At 38.7% G+C, this 13,840-nt stretch overlaps 1 protein-coding gene across 9 annotated transcripts in view; it reads left to right on the top strand.

Moving 5' to 3' along the window:
- The window catches only part of LOC307037832 (polymeric immunoglobulin receptor-like), a 44,887-nt gene extending 33,187 nt beyond the window's left edge, over nt 1-11,700 (top strand). For 3 of the 9 annotated variants that reach the window (XM_079678987.1, XM_079678986.1, XM_079678985.1), the window contains 7 exons: nt 3,778-4,107; nt 7,169-7,495; nt 8,572-8,898; nt 9,070-9,174; nt 9,554-9,664; nt 10,339-10,376; nt 10,854-11,700. In XM_079678987.1, the coding sequence (XP_079535113.1) occupies nt 3,778-4,107; nt 7,169-7,495; nt 8,572-8,898; nt 9,070-9,174; nt 9,554-9,664; nt 10,339-10,376; nt 10,854-11,024 (1,409 nt within the window). In that variant the 3' untranslated portion in view covers nt 11,025-11,700. Of the gene's footprint in view, nt 1-117; nt 327-820; nt 3,079-3,777; nt 4,108-7,168; nt 7,496-8,571; nt 8,899-9,069; nt 9,175-9,553; nt 9,665-10,338; nt 10,377-10,853 lie in introns of those variants that run through there. The other 6 variants (XM_079678989.1, XM_079678990.1, XM_079678991.1 and 3 more) reach the window with 6 other exon arrangements.
- The last annotated feature ends 2,140 nt before the right edge of the window (nt 11,701-13,840 follow it).

The following is a 13,840-nucleotide window of genomic DNA, read 5'->3' as shown; positions in this document are numbered from 1 at the left end:
ATTAAAACACAACATGATATTTTTAAACTTATGTTGGGTAAAAAACAAAACTCATTACAATATTAATCTTAAATTAAAGATGTGGATCCTCAAGTCCAAACTTTAACTAAAACTGACCGGAAGTTTTACAGAGCAGTTTCCGGTCAGAGACAGTGAACCTGAGAGGAAGGAGGAGCTGCGTAGTTGATTTTTTTAATCTTATCCCGAACAGTAATTTAAGTGTGATTCATGACTTATTACAGTGACATGTTTCACTACAGAAGGTACGAAGAACTTCAGGAGTACAGTTTTCTTCTTAATGGACTAACAGCTCTTCTCCTGCCTCGGTAAGTTAAGCTAGCTCCAGGACTGTTTCCGTTAGCCGTTTAAAAAACGTTATTTTCAGTTGAATTTAAATGTTAGTACATTACATTAGAAGTATGAGAACAAAATGTGATGATACTACAGGTGAAATGTTATAGTAATATGTTTTAACTATCGACAAACTAAAACATCTTTTAATACGTTTTACAGTGCAGTTTCCGGTGTTAGAAAGTGACGTGAGAAGGACGAACTGCTGCTGCGTTTCATATTGTTGATCTTAGAATGAGCAGAAAGTGATGAATAATATAAGAGCACAGTTTAATTTAGTTTTAACAGTTACATAAAATTGACACTTTTCAATGGAGAAGGTATAAAGAACATCAGGAGGGCCGTTTCCTTCTTAATATGCTAACCTCACTTCACCTGCCTCTGTAAGTTAAAGGGGACCTATCATGCAAAATGTACTTTTGTACGTCTTTTATACATGAATATAGCTGTGTCCCAATTCAGCGACCTATCATGCAAAATGTAGTTTTGTACGTCTTTTGTAAATGAATATGTGTCCCCGGTGTTTCAGGGAACTCACCAAGTGTCAGAAAACACAATGCTCTCTCTTCTCCTCCATACCCAAATCTCTAAAAACGGGGCTGCAACGGATCTGATACAGACTGATCCAGATTTGAAAATTCTCTGACGTCAGGAACGAGGAGCTCCGCCTATATGGCCAACTCTCCACCTATCAGGGGAATGTGGGGTTGGGCCACGGCCGGCCATTGCCGCTCGAAAGCGCTGGAGACGCTGTAGTACATATGCCAGGCCTGTAAGTGGCGCTGTAGTCTGCCACAAAAGCAGTGAAGAAGACTTCCCCGCTCATGGTTGCCATGGTTGCCATTCTGTTTATTCCTCGCTGTGGCTCTTTTTCTCCCTCCCGAGGCAAGCGTTTGCTCCTGTAATTCAATGCAATCCCTCCCCGTCGAGGCAAGCACTGTAATTCTCTCCGGTAGTCCACCAGCAGGTGACAAACAACCACCTCTCCGCCTCTTCCAAGAGACGAGGGGACCGTGCGGCAGAGTTTCAGTTAGATTTTTTTTCGCCGGTCAACATGTCCGTTAAAGTTTAAATCATCCGGACAAAATTAGAAAAGTGCCAGTCAAAGGTCTTCTTTGTTATTTATTTAGCTTTAAAACAAATGAATAATGACTCTATATAATCATATAAGAATAAAACACGGAGGACGGAGATATATTTTCCTCCCCCTCTTCTGACAGCCCAGCAGCTGATCTCAAAGCGCTCCCCTCTCCTGCAGGGGGGCGTGGTCAGCTGCAGCTCACAGAAAAACAGCAGAGCAAATAGAGCGAAATGAGGCATGGCTAAAATGCAGGATCTGTTTGGTATTTTGAAAAAAAAACTATATTGATATACTTTATATAGGTATGGCCCTACAATATATGGTTCAAATGATAGGTCACCTTAAAGCTTGCTCCAGACTGATTCTGTTAGCCGTGTTCTGTTAAAAACCGTTATTTTCCATTTAAATTAACATTAGGGCAGAGGTGGGAAGTAACTAAGTACATTAACTCAAATACTGTAAACAATTTTGAGATACTTTGAGATATTTCCATTTTCTAATACTTCTTACTCCACTACAATTTAGAGGTAATCTGTGTACTTTTACTTCACTACATCTATTTATTATCTTGGTTTAGTTTGCACATTTTGATAAATAATGTGAAATATAATCAACACTTAAATCAGACTTTAGTTCCACCTGGAGTAAATTCACAAGCTACCCTGCAGCATACGGAATAATTCAAACTAGCTGCACCTTTACCAGCTTTGATAACACTTGAGTGATCAATCATTATAATCAAAACATATATTATTCTGGAATGGGTGAATTTACATTTAATAATTATATTTGTGGTACTTTAAGCATTGATGCTAATCATGTTACTTTTACTTTAGTAACCTTTTGAATGCAGGACTTTTACTTGTAACAGAGTATTCCTACACTGTTACTTCTACTTTTACTTAAGTACAAGACCTGAGTACTTCTTCCTTCTTTGGGGGGAACAATGTGATGAAACTACGGATATCATTTCCAGTAATATTTGTTTTTCTAATGTTGACTCAACAACATATACATGAGTAAGTGAGTGTTGTAGTGAAATGATGGAAATTAAAGGTTTACTGATTTTGCCAATGTCTGCCTGAATTAAGCTTCCATGTTAACCTTTTTTGTACATAAATAACTGGTTCTTTACTTGAGTATTTAAATGCAATGCTTATAGATTTTATATTTGTTTACTCAACTATAGATATCTGACACTCAGTTAGGCTACTTGTAACGTTTGACATACGAAACATGATGATATGATGCAGAATGTACTGCTTATATAAAATTGGCTCCACCTTGACACACTACAACATTAAAATGCTCCGACATGTATTTGTTGACATAAAAACAGAATCATGTATTCTATATTAAAACAGCACGATGAAAGGAGCTATTATGCATAATTATTACTTTCACTGATACTAAAAGTACATTTTGCTGATATTTACAATTCATTACTTTCAATGGAGTATTTTTAGACCATGTGTTTCTGCGTTGGGGAGGAGAGTAGAGCTGTGTTGTGTTTGGAGGAGGGACTTCATCATTTAAAGAAGTAACAAGTTCCTGGTTAGCCAGTAAAGAAAGACAGTCAGTGGTAAACCATCAGAGTCTCAGCATGGAAGTCTCTCACACTTTGATCTGCTTCTTCCTCCTCTTCTGTGAGTACTTCACTTTATTTTCCTGTTAGTAATTTATTTATTTTTAATTTGTCTGTTATTATTCTTAAGTTAATGCAAGGCTCCAGCAGTACGAGTTATTCAAATATTCCAAAATTAGGCTTTTTAGTAGCTATGCAACCAATGACATATGTTTCACTTCCTCAAACAAACACATTATCATTAAACTCAGTTATTATCTGCTCACTGAATTAGTAACATTTAGTCACTGTGAAATAATGAATATGATGTTTTCATAATCATTTAATCTGCAAATATATTTTCTTGATTCATTTATTAATCTTTTGATTTGTATTCTTGCTAAAGAAAACATGCCGCTAATGTTAATTTTGACTTTTTATTATATTTGTATCTGATTGTATCTTTTAAACATTTATAACTCGCGTACGGCTTGACACTGCTGCTGGAACAAAATTATTTCCCAATTTGGGATAAATAGAGTTTATATCTATCTAAGTGTTTTGTCCAAAAATGTCTTAAATGAAAAAAGGTGGTATTGACATTAAATACATTTTAGGTGATGTACTTTAAGGATTTGCGTTAATGTAACTCTTAAAGTTACAGATGGAGACTTCATGTAGTCTTTGTGTCTAAAGAAGTGTTGTGATCAAACTGCAGCACCTTACAGGAAGTACTGACCACTACTCATGATGGTTCATCTTTTGTTCATCTTTTGTTCAGCTCTGCAGGATGGAAGCACCGGTCTCGTCAGTGCCCAACTCTCTGTCTATTCAGTAACTGAAGGAGAAGATGTCAGATTTAAATGCTCCTCTACTTGGTATAGAAGCAGGAAGGTCTTCTGTAAGGAACCATGTAGACAAGAAGACATTCTCATTGAAACAACTGATGTCTCAGCTCAGAGAGGCAGATACAGCATTGATTATAAAGATGGAGTTTTTTTTGTGACCATCACTCAGCTGACCAAGTCTGACTCAGGACGCTACAGGTGTGGTGTGGTTACATCTTCTTCATGGACTTCCTACAAGGAAATTGAGATCATCGTTGTTGATGGTGAGTTTCTACTAAAAACTGAATCTTCTTCCTTGTCTTAATAATAGTTTTACCTTTTCACCTTTACCTCATCTAAATCCAACATGTCTTCTGAAAGTAACTCATAAACCGAAACACATACACAAGTGTATTTGAATATTATTGTTTAGAACATTATTGATGAAGAATTTAATACTGAGGGCACGAGCATATTGATATGTTGTCTCTGTTCTTATCTGAATGAAGTAGATCATACGGCCGCTCTCTGTTCTGTTGAAAATTAAGACAATTAGTAAAAGACTGAGATCAAAAGACAATATTAACAACTGAACTCGTGGTTTGTGGCTGCAGACCTCAACAATGGAATTATGATCAGTAGAAATGGCCGTGACATGGGCCCTTTAAAAGCTAACCCCCAAATTACAATTTTCCGATCATCTTGAATTTGATAACTTTTCCTAGCATGACTCCACGGTGAACAAAGAATCCCAAAATGGAGAAAAGTCTTAAAGAATGTGAAATTAATTCAGGGCCTCGTTTTACAACAGCAGAAATATATTAAAACATCCGTTAACTAACTCTAACACAACTAATGCTTTACAGTATAATCCTAAAGTCATTTACTGTGTGCTCAGTACTTCCCTAAAACATGCATTCTGCTTAAACCTCACCATTTAAAACACTTCTGTACAAAGAGACGAGCTCCTCTTTTCTCAAGAACAGTTAATGCAGAAGTGTTTAGTTAAGTAATGTTTTAGGGAAGTTATGAGCAAATTAATTCAAGTTATTACATGGCTTAGTTGAATACTCTATTCTGATTGGTCAATTTAGAACATGTGACACGTTGTTAATACCGAACAAACAGACCGCTGTCAAGGACTTTGACCGTTGTTAAAGAGCAACTTGCAGGTTTTTGTTTTTTCTACATTTATGCTTAAACTTGCTTGAAAATTACAATTAAAAAAGTGAATGTAGGATTTGATATGTTTTACGAGACAGAAGGGCAGGAATTCAGAGGGAAATGAGGAATTTTGAGCTCTGCTCTTAAAAACTGCTTTTTTTAAGGTCATACGTCAAACGCGTCATATTACATCACACAGGGGAAACATCTCCGCTCTCTGACCGCGGGTATAGTTAGTAGTTGCGTTGAGTTGAGCGGTTGTGTTTTAGTGAGCTGTTTTTTTTCGGTAGTTTTACATTGTATTTCACCATTTGTAATCATGGTGCAGTATTGTGTTTGTGCAGGTTGCACAAATACCAGCCTGTCAGGACATCGAGTCCACAGTAAAAAGGACCGGAGCTAGCGTTCGTTCCTGGGTGCGTTGTGCATCCACCTCCCTGCAGCACATACTCTCCAAAGCTTTAGCAGGAAACCGTATTACTTCTCTCCCCCCCTCTCTCTCCCCTCTGGTACACTGCACCGTAAGACAAAGTGTGGAGTTCCATTAGGTAACGCTGTGGTGGCTGTACTGCTCCAGCTTCTTCTTCTTCTTCTCTTGCTTTTGGCGGATTGCAAACAACTTAAAAGGTGCATACCGCCACCTACTGTACAAGAGTATGCATCATCACATCATTCCAACTCATTAACCTATGTTCTAATCAAAATAAAATTAAAATAAATTTATAAAACCATTAAATAAATAAAACAAAACAAAACAAATCTATGTTTTTTCCTACTGCTCCAGCCGTCTCCTTTGTGTTTGTTTGTTTCCCCCTGTCTGTGTTGTTTGTGTGTGCGTGGTGGCTGTCACTCCTGGCTCCCGGCTCAACCTCCACTCACCTGCTGCAATCAGCTGTGCACCCTCCCCGACTACACACCTGCTTTCCATCAAGCCATTTACAACGGCATATCAACGGAGGCTCCACAACCTTTCTCCGCCAGATCGTCAAGTATCAGCCGTATCTCGCGTCTCCCCTCCGGTACACAGCACCGTAGTGTGGAGTTGCATTAGGTAACGCGAGATACGGCTGATACTTGCGCATTAGTTTCTGTTATGGATCAGTATCAACAGTCCTGCCAGTAACGTTACTATATTATCAATGCTACTTTAGTTATAGCCTGATATATGATGGCTAACTTCACAATGTTGTGATGTGACTGACGTTAGCTAACATGCTAACGCCGGTCACTCACCAAGACAGCTGCTCTGTTCTCCACTGGTTCTCCTCACACCACAGCTCCATTTCTCTCCGATGGCCGTTATTTCTTCTAATCCTTGGCTGCTCCTGGTCTCTTGGACGCCTAGCAGGCTCATAATTATAATCATATGCATTCGAATATATATTTTCAACCTCTTCTGTGTCAAAACTAGCATTGTGATCCATGTTTATTCATACGTTAGACCGGCCGCTCTCCCCCTTGTGTCCCCCGTGTTACGTCACACGCGGGAGGTCACGTGCCGAGGCTCTTTTATGCGGAAGTGAAATTTTTTTACTAAAACGACGCCAGATGTCAATGTCGTGTATATTTCTGTATATTTTTGGGGAAATCTAGTCTATTCATAATTTTCCTACACATTTATTCACTGGTGTCTCTAACCTGGAAGTTGCTCTTTAATCTGCAAAAATATTTTCGTGATTCATTTATTAATCTTTTGATTTTTATTCTTACTATATACAAGCCGCTAATGTTAATTTTGACTTTTTATTATATTTGTATCTTTTAAACATTTATAACTCGCGTACGGCTTGACACTGCTGCTGAAACTAAAATGATTTCCCAATTTGGGATAAATAAAGTTTATATCTATAGTGTTTTGTCCAAAAATGTCATACATTTAAAAAAGTGGTGTTGACATAAAACACTTTTTAGGTTATGTACTTTAAGGATTTGCGTTAATGTAACTCTTAAAGTAAGAGATGAAGACTTCATGTAGTCTTTTTGTCTAAAGGATAAAGGTCTCAGACCAAACGGTCACATTAACCTGCAGTGCTGATGGTGATCTTCAGTCACAGGCTGTGGTTTAACTCTGAGGATCTGTGTTCATGTGAAACAGGAAGTGTTGTGATCAGACTGCAGCACCTTACAGGAAGTAGGGACCACTACTAATGATGGTTTATCTTTTGTTCATCCTTTGTTCAGCTCTGCAGGATGGAAACACCGGTCTCGTCAGTGCCCAACTCACTGTCTATTCAGGAACTGAAGGAGAAGATATCAGAGTTGAATGCTCCTTTCCTTGGTATAGAACCATGAAGTTCTTCTGTAAGGAACCATGTAGAAAAGACATTCTCATTCAAACAACTGATGCCCCAGCTCAGAGAGGCAGATACAGGATTGATCATAAAGATGGAGGTTTGTTTGCGACCATCTCTCAGCTGACCAAGTCTGACTCAGGACGCTACTGGTGTGGTGTGGTTACATCTTCTTCACAGGCTTCATACAAGGATATTGAGATCATCGTTGTTGATGGTGAGTTTCTACTAAAAACAGAATCTTCTTCATTATCTTAATAATAGTTTTACCTTTTCACCATAAATCCAACATGTCTTCTGAAAGTAACTCATAAACCGAAACTGACAAACGTGCACAAGTGTATTTGAATATTATTGTTTAGAACATTATTGATGAAGAATGTAATACCGGGGCACGAGCATATAGATCTGTTGTCTCTGTTCTTATCTGAATGAAGTAGATCATACGGCCGCTCTGTGTTCTGTTGAAAACTAAGACAATTACAACTGAACTGGTGGTGTGTGGCTGCAGTCAGGCTTTAAAGGAATACTTTACCCCCAAATTACCATTTTCAGATCATCTTGAATTTGATAACTTTTCCGAGCATGACTCCACGGTGAACAAAGAATCCCAAAATGGAGAAAAGTCTTAAAGAATGTGAAATTAATTCAGGGCCTCGTTTTACGACAGCAGAAATATATTAAAACATCTGTTATCTAACTCTAACACAACTAATGCTGTATAATCCTAATGTCATTTACTGTGTGCTCAGTACTTCCCTAAAACATGCATTCTGCTTAAACCTCACCGTTTAAAACACTTCTGTACAAAGAGACGAGCTCCTCTTTCCTCAAGAACAGTTAATGCAGAAGTGTTTAGATAAGTAATGTTTTAGGGAAGTTATGAGCAAATGAACTCAAGGAAACTCAGGGTATGTCATAATATAAAAACGATACTGTCAAGGGGTAAAGAAATCCTTTCAAAAAAATGTCAACAGATCATCTTCCTAAAGTTCACATATTTAATAATGTAATTATCAGTTAAGCTCAATCAGACACTATTTATAACAAAAAATACAAAGCCTGCGATTTTATTAAAGCATTCAAATCTAATATAAATCCAAAGTATAATGATACCAAATCAAACTGAAATAAAATAATAAAGAATTTCAGTCAAAAAGCTGTTTCATTAAATCGTCACACCTCATCCCTCAGTGACTGGATCACGTCTGGAAATATACCAAGTTTAAAATATTGAAACTACGATTTGTAAACTACAAATAGTAACTATTGATTGTTTTTGTTTTTTAACAGCAAAACTTAATGGTGATCCTTCTGCAGAAAAAACAATCGATGCTAGAACTGGAGGAAATATTGTAGTTAAATGCTCCTTTACTCAATATGGGAGCAGGATGTACTTCTGCAAGGAGGAATGTGAAAGAGACGTTCTTGTTGGACCGACAAACAAAGATTTGAAAGAAGGCAGATACAGCATCAGATATCTTGAAGGATCAAAAGAAGGATTTGTGTATGTGAGCATCGAACAGCTGACCCAGTCTGACTCAGGATGGTACAGGTGTGGTCTGGACGGACCTGACTCTAAAGATCCATACCAGAGGTTTAGGCTCATCGTCACTGATGGTGAGTTTCTGCTTGATAATGAAAATGTTTGTTCTTGTCTCTGAAGACAGTTTTCACTGAAAGCTGCTGATGTTTTAGACTCTCAATTTAAAAGAGTTCAGCTGAAACACACAGACACTCAGGAGGATCTAATTTCTCTCATCAGGACTTCTTGCTTGTTTTTGTTCACAGCTCTGACCACTTCTACTCCTCCATCATCCGTCCCATCAGCCTCTACAGAAACATCAAACCAAAGTGAAAGCTCCACATCTTCACCAGCCTCCCCTAAAACCACAGGTTCAACCACACACTGTGTTGCTGAATAATGTATACAATTGCTGCAACAACTTACAGTATGAAACATAATAAAGCATTGGAAAGTCAATCACATTCTTCCATCATATTGTTCTATGCTTTTTATACAATCACAACCTGCACATTTCAATTAGCATCTTTCAAAACACATTACAACTTAGATTTTAAAATGCTGCACCTTTAAGGTCCCAGCATTCATAATGTTTACTCTATTTTGACCGATATGGAAAATACTGTTGACCTTTTGTCTTCAGCTAGAGACAACCTGTCCCCCTCAAAAAAACGAAATGGATTATGGAAACTGTAAATGTTAGATGTCATAGTTTACCATTAACTGCAACTTGTTATTGTGCTCAAACAGCTGTGATCCTGTATGTGTCTCTGACTCTGGTCGTCCTGCTCATCGTGTCATCACTGTCTGTGCTGGTATTCTGCAGGAAGAGGATTTGTAAAGCCAAAGGTGAGGAACCAGGTAACACACACACACACACACACACACACACACACACACACACACACACACACACACACACACACACACACACACACACACACACGCACGCACACACGCACAAACATATACACACACATATCTACACACACACACACACACACACACACACACACACACACACACACACACACACACACACACACACACACACACACACACACACACACACACAAACAATAAACGACTACAAGCCTTTGCCATTTATAGAAGAACCTTTTCACACACACATAAAAATAAAGAGAGCTGAGAGGATAGCTTCCTCTGTTTTGGAGGCTCAGTGAAGTCGGATCAGAGGCTTTTTTAAAGTGAATATGCATTTTAAAAACATGTACAGCCATAGCTCATTGAAACCTTATTTTATATACTTATTCAGTTTTCATCAGTGGCTTTGTTTTGTTGTTAATAATCATTTCAGAAACATGTACAGCCATAGCTTGTTATTTTTTCATTGAATCCTTATTTTGTATACTTATTACATTTAGGAATTGATACTTGGCAGGGTGGTTAATGATTGAATATACTGTATATTCTGTTGTTTACAAACTCAACACACATCTATTTATCTTGTTTTACTCAGATTTTAACGGTTGGCCTAAATAATTTTGTTCTCAAAGTACTGTTGTGTTTTTCAGAACCTCATGAGGAAACACAATGTGCTTCTGCACCAGAGGTGAGTTTGAGGAAATCTGAGCGTCATATTAATTCATTCTTCTGAAGACCAACAAAGTGTACTATTAGGATCTATGTGAAATCTCCTGTGGAAATCTCTTCAATTGACACTCAATAAACTCAACCACATTGAGCCAAAACCAATGATTACTACAACGATGTCGCTGCAGATAGTTTACAAAATACACCAACATTTTTTATACAACTTTAACTTTGGGATCACAAAACATTAGCTCGGTAGGACTGCATTTGTGTACCTGTTGCTGCTTCCTGATCATATTTACTGAAATGCCAGATTTGGCTTTGATTCATTTCAGAAAATGTCTGCAGTAATATTATATTACGTGTAAATATGAATAAAATACCTAAACAAACAGAACTTCTGAACGTTTTTTCCGTCACTTCACAACCAAGTCCAGTTGCTTGTTTTGTTCTGTTGTTAAAGACACATTTAATCAACCAATGTTTTTTACTCCAGGCTGAAGACGACCCGAGTCAACACGCCTACTCTGAGATCAAATTTGTCAGCGTCGGCTCGTCCCACGGCGGTTTCCACGGTGACGCCGAGTGTGTTATCTACTCTGTTCCTCGGGTGGAAGCTAGCCCTGACGAGCCCCCTCTGTACTCTACTGTTAACAACCCCCAATAACTCTCACAGTCTGGCAGAAGAAGCTGGTGTGAATCAAGCAGCCGCGTAAATAATCGGAAACAGAGGAATATGTACGATTATTTAACCATTTACTTATTTCAAACCTGCTCTGAATGACCTGCTCATGTGATGATCAGTCCAGCTCTGCTCCAGTTCACAAACGTGCCGCTTCAACAGTTTGCTTCAGGTCAAAGCTGGTTGCACTTATTGTACGTCCCTTTGGATAAAAGCCTCAGTTAAATGATCTGTAGTTTAATGTAAAAAGCTCTTTTATGGCTTCAATTTATTTATAAAGTTCATTTTATTACACTTGATATGGTATTAAAGTTATCTCTGTAAGATAGACTGTTCTAGTCAAGTTAGCAGATTAGCATAAGATATGTTGCTTCAAATTAGCTTTGACTATTAAATTGACTATTTTGGTTTAAGACTTCATAAATATTTTATTATATCAGAATAAATAGATATGAAACTATGGGATAAAAGATGCCACTCCTCATACTGTTGCGTAATGTGTCAGACTTGTACCCTGTTTGTATTGTTTATATATATCTGGATTTTTTTAATAGAGTTTTATTTTATATATTGTTTTTTATATTAGCGCTCTTCCTGCTCTGTACTGCATCTGCTGCACAACACACTTTCTACATATACAAATAAAAGTTATGTTAAATTATTTCTGAAATGAGTTTCACAATAATTTAATAATTTAAATGTTAAAGGGCCCATGTCATGCTTTTCCGGTTATTACCCGTCCCCTTGTGTGTGATGAAGGTTTTTCTGCATGTAAACGTTCTGCAGAGTCACAAACCCTCAAAGTACACCCTGTAGCGAGTAAAACTCTAACACAGTCTATGCTGCCCCAAAACGCCTCGTTGGAGATTTCTCATTTTCCAATGTTTCCTTCCTGGGTACTGTGACGTGTGAATACCCAGAGGCCACACCCTCTGCCAGCATTTCACGAAACAAAGCTTCACAAGCCTTTCAGCGATTCATGCCGGATATGTACAGCGTAGGGCACTGAAGAACGATGCTGTTCCTGCTTTGTTTGGACCAGCGGGAGATTCGGGTACACAACCTGTAAGTATTCACTGTTGTTTGTGTATTTATGATGTTTAAAACAAACAAGGTATCTACCACGACTGTTTAAATGGGTAAACGTTTTTCGGGCTGCTAAGTTGGGATCGTGGAGAAATGCTCTCCTCAGACCCATTCTCACAGCGTTAAAAACCTTTTTCTTACTCCATATCAAGCCACACTTATTGTTTTTACTTCGCCTGTGAGAGTTTGTGTGTGCTCAGGATGAGTTTCGCTTGTTCTCGCTGTATCGCCGACCCGGAAGCCTGTCCACTCCTCGCAGCATCTCACAGCAGCAACGAGCCTCAACGTCCCGACCAATCAGAGCACACTGGGCTCACAGGGAGGGGGGGGGGGGGGGGCAGGAGCTCCAACAAGCCGTGTAGGACAGAGAGTGAATACACATACTTTACAGAGATGCTTTGTGAGAAACCAATCTGAGTTTGGAACATTGAACAATGTAAATCTATTCTAGTAGACCTCAACAATGGAGTTATGATCAGTAGAAGTGGCCATGTCATGGGACCTTTAAAAGCTAAATATGTTATTTTCCTGAATTAAGTTACAAAGTTTTAAAGTGAAACCATACGTGATACACATGCAGGTGTTAGAGGAGATTCAAGCTGTTTATTGTATTTTAAGCAGGGACTCCATCGTTTAGTGAAAACGTGTTGGTTTGCCGGTGAAGAAGAAAAAGAGAGGCAGCCTTCAACCATCAGAGACTGGAACATGGACGTCTGCCACAGTTTGATCTTCGTCCTCAGTGAGTACACTTTGTAGTTCTGTCATTTCTCTATAACGTCATCTTCCTTTCTGTATTTAATGTTAACTCCCCCAGCTGTGTGACCATCAGGTGTTTGTTTGTTTGAGTGGGTAAAGGTGTGACCAGCCATGATAGATAGATAGAATTGGAGGGATGAAACCCTCTTTAATGGTCACACATGCAGAGCACAGTGAAATGTGGCCTCTGCTTTTAACCCACCCTAGCACCCGGAGTCTAGTACTAGGAGCAGTGGGCAGCTATCGTACAGCGCATTGGGAGTGGGGGGGGAAGGGGGGTGCCTTGCTCAAGGGCACCACGGCAGGGCAGGGGGTGAACTGGGACCTCTCCAAGTAGTCCATACTCCATATGGACTACTTGTTCGGGGACTTGAACCGGCAACCCTACGGCTCACAGTCCAAGCCCCTACTGACTGAGCCACTGCCGGACAAAGTCACATCATTTGTATTTAATATAAAAAACATATGAGCATATTCCGAATGTATTTTTAATCCACAACTTTGTTTTACATTTAACCTTCATCCAAAGGTTTTTACAATATAATTGCAATCAACCATGAGGATACAAATTCAGCAACAACCTGCAAACACATACGCTTTCAAATACATTTCTAATAGCCAGGTTAGTTTTTATAGTCTCACTTTGTAGTATTCACATTGGTGCTGCTGACACTTCACACAGGAAACTACCTCTCTAACACAATAAGCAAAAAGCGTTCTCTGAGAAACCTGCTAGAGGCTCCCAAAATAAATCTTTCTCAGGAAGTCTCTGCAAATGCATGCTTTTGTTGACTTCAGGGTTGATTAATCAGTCAATATGCCCTCTTAGATTTAGAACTCCAGGGCTGCAGTCGAATAGTCCATTTAGCTTAGGAACCTTCCTTACCGAGTGAAATGACCCGGAAGTCCCTCAGTGGCAGCCATGATAAGTACCGTTCGAATTCTCTAGAATGATAGGA

The sequence above is a fragment of the Notothenia rossii genome (genome assembly GCF_949606895.1).
Source record: "Notothenia rossii genome assembly, chromosome: 4".
NCBI classification, from domain to species: Eukaryota; Metazoa; Chordata; class Actinopteri; order Perciformes; family Nototheniidae; genus Notothenia; species Notothenia rossii.
This window is presented reverse-complemented; position numbering and strand designations above follow the sequence as displayed.